This window comes from Epinephelus moara, chromosome 22 (genome assembly GCF_006386435.1).
Source record: "Epinephelus moara isolate mb chromosome 22, YSFRI_EMoa_1.0, whole genome shotgun sequence".
In the NCBI taxonomy this organism is placed as follows: Eukaryota; Metazoa; Chordata; class Actinopteri; order Perciformes; family Serranidae; genus Epinephelus; species Epinephelus moara.
Window position 1 is genome coordinate 1,954,436 of NC_065527.1, and position 6,171 is coordinate 1,960,606.

At 41.3% G+C, this 6,171-nt stretch overlaps 1 protein-coding gene across 2 annotated transcripts in view; it reads right to left on the bottom strand.

The window, feature by feature from the left end:
- Positions 1-924: 924 nt before the first annotated feature.
- Positions 925-6,171, bottom strand: part of LOC126384463 (E3 ubiquitin-protein ligase ZNRF2-like) — a 10,387-nt gene continuing 5,140 nt past the window's right edge. For both annotated transcript variants that reach the window (XM_050035575.1, XM_050035576.1), the window contains 2 exons: positions 3,753-3,858; positions 925-1,806 (listed from right to left, as the gene is read on the bottom strand). In XM_050035575.1, the coding sequence (XP_049891532.1) occupies positions 1,749-1,806; positions 3,753-3,858 (164 nt within the window). In that variant the 3' untranslated portion in view covers positions 925-1,748. The remainder of the gene's footprint in view (positions 1,807-3,752; positions 3,859-6,171) is intronic.

Genomic DNA, 6,171 nt, shown 5'->3' on the forward strand with positions numbered 1-6,171 from the left:
ATCTGCTTTTCCAAGCATGGACGGCTGCTAAACCTGCACGTCTGGCTTAGTCAATTTGTGAAGCTACACATGAACTGTCACTGACTAATTAGCTCAGTGAGATAGAAATTGATTCTTAGTCTCAGAGGTTGTGAGTTCAAGCCTCAGCTGATGCAAAAGGCAGATTGTGTTGCTAAATTCCTAAATGTCTTCCAATTCTTCTGCTTATTGCTCAGAATTGCCTAAAAATGCCCGGACCCGACCCATCGCTGCGCAGCAGCTATAACTTTGGGGAGTTTTTCCTGATCAGCTGTGAGGGTCCTAAGGACAGAGGGATGTCGTATGCTGTAAAACCCTGTGAGGCAAATTGTGATTTGTGATATTGGGCTTTATGAGATATAGTTGTGCTGTACATGCTCTGTTTTCCTGGTGACAGACTTTCTCATTTGCTGTTAGGAAAATACCTTCAGTGCCACTCATGCATTTCTCACCAAATAGTCAGAGTGATACAGAGGCATTATCTCCACAACACCTTAAGTCAATTAAAAGCTGACATTTCCTCAGACTGCTCATTTTGCAACTAACAGAAGAACACTTGATCCATGTCGCTGCTTGTCCACTTCAGGGGAGTCATCACATATCTTCACTGCCGTCCCTCAGCTGAATAAACAGTGTAATAGTGGAATTTTTTGTGTGAAGATTCACAACTGCAAACTGTATATTAGACACCCATCCATGGTATGAATTTTTGTTTTTAAATATGTATCTATTTTTTAAACATTATTATTGCCTTGTTCCTCTTCTTCAGCTTCCTCTTTTCTTTAGCCATATTAGACGGAAAAAATGTATCTTGCTGGGGGATGACTCATCTGTTAAATATAGATATGTCAGTATATAATTTACACTTCAACGTTAAAATATTAGTTTGTTTGCAGTACAGAGACACAAAGACAAAACATTTATTGTTGTGCAACTTATTACAGTACAAGTAGAAAGAACAACAGACAAAGGTTCAAAGGTTATAGGACAACATTCCAGTCTATGACATAGCAGCATATTATGGCACTCCGTAGAGTATGAATCATTATTAGATATGTCTTATCTTTAACTCCACCACAAAACTACACAATCACATTACTGTGGTTCTGAATGGACACGTGATTAACAAAGTCCGACCATTTCACGTTAGACTATTTGGTCTATGACACATGATTGTTTAACAAATTTCACAATAAAATTTGGATCTATTTCCTACCTGCCATCAATACTGAAATCATCCCTTAAAGCTGAAAAAGGCATTTCTAAATTCTGAATGGCTGTTTTTCACATTGCACAACATCAGCCGTCAGCTTTCTGATCAAGTCTCAACAGTCTCTGCGTCTAAACCTCTGCTGAGAAGAGACGTAACTCTCCACCGTCTTGGTTATACAAGTCCACGGCTATAAAACCACACCCTGTTCAGCACAACAGTTCACAGGTTGCATGAACCCACTTCAGGCCAGCAGGTGGCAAAAAAGGACATTCACATATTTTTCTGGAGACACAGTGACTCCACCAGTGGTTCTTTGAACGTCCCATGACGTCGAGATAAACATGTCTGAAATGTATCGCTGTCCCATGAGGCACTATGAAAAATCCTGTGCACATTAATGTCTCACAATCCCTGAGGAGCGCTGACGCTCGGCCGGAACAGACAGTGTTGGGATGAGGTCAGGGCACACGGTCGACCACAGTGATGTACAGTAGCCTGAACTGTACTCCTGCAGCTCCTAGTTGGCGGGATGCTCCGGACACGAGCGATTCACCTCAAACCACTCGTCTATACAACTGAAACAGGAAGTGGAGGATGACAGGTGAGTTTGTCTCTTGTGATCAAAGAAGGTGGAAAAATACATTAATTTAACTCCAATAATCACAATAAAAATCTCTATTTATTTTATAAATTATCAGCAGAAGGCATCTTTTCATAATTACCTGGTTGTTTATGTGTGTTTTCTCACTGTGTTTCAATGATCAAGCATCTATGCGTACATACACAACATATCTTCACACAAAGGTTGGTATGATATATGCAAAACGCACATGTATTATATCTGACAAATTAGCACCCCAGGACTGGCGTCTTCCTGTTACATTCTTAATCTGAGTTACATACTTAACATAAAGTTACGCAGGTTTAGGTTTGTAAAGTTACATAAGTTAGGTCTAGAAGGAGAATAATGGTTGGCTGGACATCATGACGTTATGAACATAACACAAAATTATGTAGGTTAGGTTAAGAAGTTAAGTTTCGTAGGTTAGTTTTAGAAAAGAATTATGATGGGGTATTGACACGTTGGGTTCATAAGTTACGCACTTAACGTTGAGTTACATATATTAGGATTAGACAAGTAAATTTACGAAGAATAGGTCAAGAAAAGTTAAGATACGTAGGTTCGTTTTAGGAAAAGAATCATGCCACGTTAGGTTCTTAACGTACAGTTACAAAAGAATCATGCCACGTTAGGTTCTTAACGTACAGTTACGTGCTAAACGTAAAGTTACGAAGGTTCTCCTGGGGTAAAGTCCTGTGTTTGTTTGACCCATCCACCCAAACCTGCCTCTTTACACTGACTTTTGCTCTTTATTCTACTTCCTTCTTCACTCCTCTCAGCACACTGGCCACATGATCACAGTTTTCCCGATTACGTGGGTTACATAAGAATTCTGGTGCTTTACTTCTCATAGTTAAACATACAAACAGTACATGAGAACAGCCTGACACATGGGACTGCTTCTTCATACAAATGGTGGCGGTCCTTCAAACCAAAATACGTAACATTTTGGGAATTGCGCTTGCTTGCTGAGAGTCAGATGAGAAGACCGACACCACTCTTATACCAGTCTGTTAAATACAAGGCAACCATGAGCGACAGCTTAGCTTAGCACAAAGACTTGAAAAAGGGAAGCAGCTCATCTGGCTCACACTGAATGAAACAAAATCCACCTACCAGCACCTCTAAGACTCACTGACGTGTTATATCTTGTTTGATTGATTTTGTTATCTTTGGACAGAGCCAGCTGTTTCCCCTGGTTTGAGTCTTAACGCTGATCTTAACCTACCAGATGTTCAGTGGCTTCATATTGAATAAAAAGACATGAGAGGGGTGTCGATCTTCTCATGTAACTCTCAGCAGGACAGTGTATAACTTCCAAACTATTCTTTTTCCTTTAAATAAATAAATCTTATTTAGTATTCTGGCCCTCATGACTCATGTCACACATATAGCAGAGGTATGTTTTCAGTTATCCTAATAATTGCAAAGTTTAAAGCTGACGATGAGCTCGTTGTTTCACTGCAGCTCCGTCCACTTGTGTTTTCTTGTTTGTAATTCTTATAAAAAGGTTTGAGATGATCTACATTTACATCTTTGTATGTTTTTGCACACATGGCAGACAAACAGGTCAGTGCCTCGTACAAAATTTCAAATTGGCTCTTCTCCTCACCTGCCTTTGAGCACATTGCGTTCACACTTGTCATATAAAATGTGCTCTATAAATAAAACTGACTTGACTTCTAGCACTGCTTGCAGAAGTCTAGTAACGTCTGTATTCCAAGAATAGTTTGACATTTTGAGGACTAGGCTTATTTGGTCTCGGGGGAAGACTGACACCGCTCTCATGTTTGTATGCTAAATATTAAAACTCTGGAAGTTGCCCCTGTTTACATTTGGTACATTTTATGCATTTGTCAAATTATTTCCATCCTCAGCCTGTTTGTGTGTGTCAGTTACCCTTTGTGGTAGATACAGAGGCAGGGCAGCCTGGCGATGGTGTCTCCCTGCTCCAGCTCTTCTAAACAGATGGCACATTCCCCAGAGTCTCTGGACAGGATGTCCTCTGAGAGAGACAATACGGACAGAGACAACGTTAGAAAAGAGCTGCCTCACATCACATGTTCAGCTGAGTCACTGAATCCTGCACAAGCATCTGTTTAACCTTTGGTGCCTGGATACCTGTTGTGACCTGTCCCCAGGTGAGACCTGGTGTCTACAGTCGGTGTTGTAGGGAGGAAATATGGAGTCACCAGTGGGTGTAGGTAGTGATATGTGGAGAGTGGTTTCATTTTTCAATATCCTTTTCTTTGCATAACAGTCTGATGGCATATTTTAATAACAGGATTTGTGTCACATGTTTACGTGCACATTTAGCTATGACAGGCCCTAGTGTCAACACCCGGGGCAGAGGAGTAGCTGGGACTGTTTGCCGCTTTTCATCTTTCATATTTAAATGAATCCCGCAGGAGAGGAAAGATAGACTCATTCAAATGTGCTTCTGAAGTTATTTGCATGGGATAAAGTGATGATTGTACAGGTTTTACACATGTGCACACATGTGATAAGCTACGACGCACCGCTCAGTCTACGAGCCGCACACGAACCCTGTATTTATCAGTAACGTGCACGCTGCGGTGGGTGTGTGCCAGCTGGAAACTGTGAGCTCATGTCTCTGCACATGCATCAGCACCTACACATGAGGAGTCGTGTTTGTATACCTGCAGCGCTGTCGAGCCTGGGATGTCTCGACATGCAGAGAGTGTGTGTACTGACAACTGTATGTCTACAGGAAAAATGTGTTTGCCTTTCCTGTGTGTGTACATGTGTGTGTGTGTGTGTGTGCACTACACAGGCGCTCACACACAGTATGTCTGCATGCACATAAACGTGGCTGTGTCGACGTGCAGCTGCATATCTGCACGCTGCACTGAATGTTAACATCGAGCACAGGTGCATCTCTGTGGATCATGGAAAATAAACGTTCAAATCTCTCAGTGCAGACTTTGTATCTTCAGTCACGATCCAGTGGAAGTGATATGTAACTGTGACTGAGGACGGAAACAGAGGCAGTGGTGGGATGTAAATAAGTTTATCTTTCTACTGTATCTGTGTACTAGTTTGAGATACTTGTACTTGATACCCTCTGCTCTGTGCCACCTTAAACATACTGGAACATTACATTTATGTGACAGTTAAATAGTTAATAATTAACAGTTACCTCGCAGTTTAAGATTTTCCATGAAAAACTCTTGCAGGTAATGATTACAGTAAAACTTCAATTAAACGCCCAGTCCCTTTTACCAGCCTGGTGTGGCTCCACATTGTGACAAATAAAGGCCTCTCTCATTAGAGGCCTGCTCTGGTGGCCAAGTAGTTTTTTTATAGAAGTTCTTCAGATGTATAAAACCAGGTTGTTGGCTACATCAAATTATGTGTCCATTCCTCGATTACCCTGTAAGTTATTCACATTCCTTCAGTCTGTAAGTGTCCTCAGATCAGAAGAATCCAAGTTGTGAGTACTGTTATAAGAGGATAAAGTGGTGTTGTGTCAATATGCCGGGTGATGTAACCCTAGGGTGCTATAAAACTCTCCCTGAAGCTCTGTCTGTCTGAGCTGGATCAAATGAGTGATTCATAACTGATATATATTATCTGAAGCCTAACTCTTAAACAAGTAATATTCATACATATATTCAAAATAACAATTTGATTGTATTTTCCATCTTTGCTGAGCAACAGTGTTGTGTGAAGGGAATTAAAGGCCTGTCCCAAATATAGGCCTGTTGAGTTCAGTGATTAAAGCCAATAATGGCCAGGGCTACTAGGTTTTATGCTAAGTATACAAGGGTTGGGACGCTCCATGGGCTCACACAGTGTTTACAAAGATAAAAAGAAAGAAAGAAAATAAACATCTCTGTCACACAAAACTCTACTGTTTTTCTGATTTTCCATCTTTCCATCTGTTAACTGAAACAATCTATGATGGAAAAATGACTCTGTGGACTTTTGATCTGTTTACAGCTTAAATCCACTCTGAGGTGAAGAACAACAGGTGCACACAGTAGCTGTGGGCGAAAACCGACACACGCTTTTACTGTTGGTAAACAGTATGACGTTTTTTGGTGGGCGGGGCTTAGCTGGAGGCAAAACACGTTTTTTGGTGGGCGGGGCTTAGCTGGAGGCAAAACAATTCTCCACAGACGTTAGCTAGCGCTAGCTAACAATTGTGTTGTCTTGTGTTAGACGATGGAGGAAGATGATGTGAGTGGTGCGTTCAGAAACACTCATTGTGAGTGTGGGAGCGCACTCTGACACAAACTGGAGCATTGATAAATTGGGAGCGCTGTCTGAATGTAGCGTTGTGTTATCCAGAGCA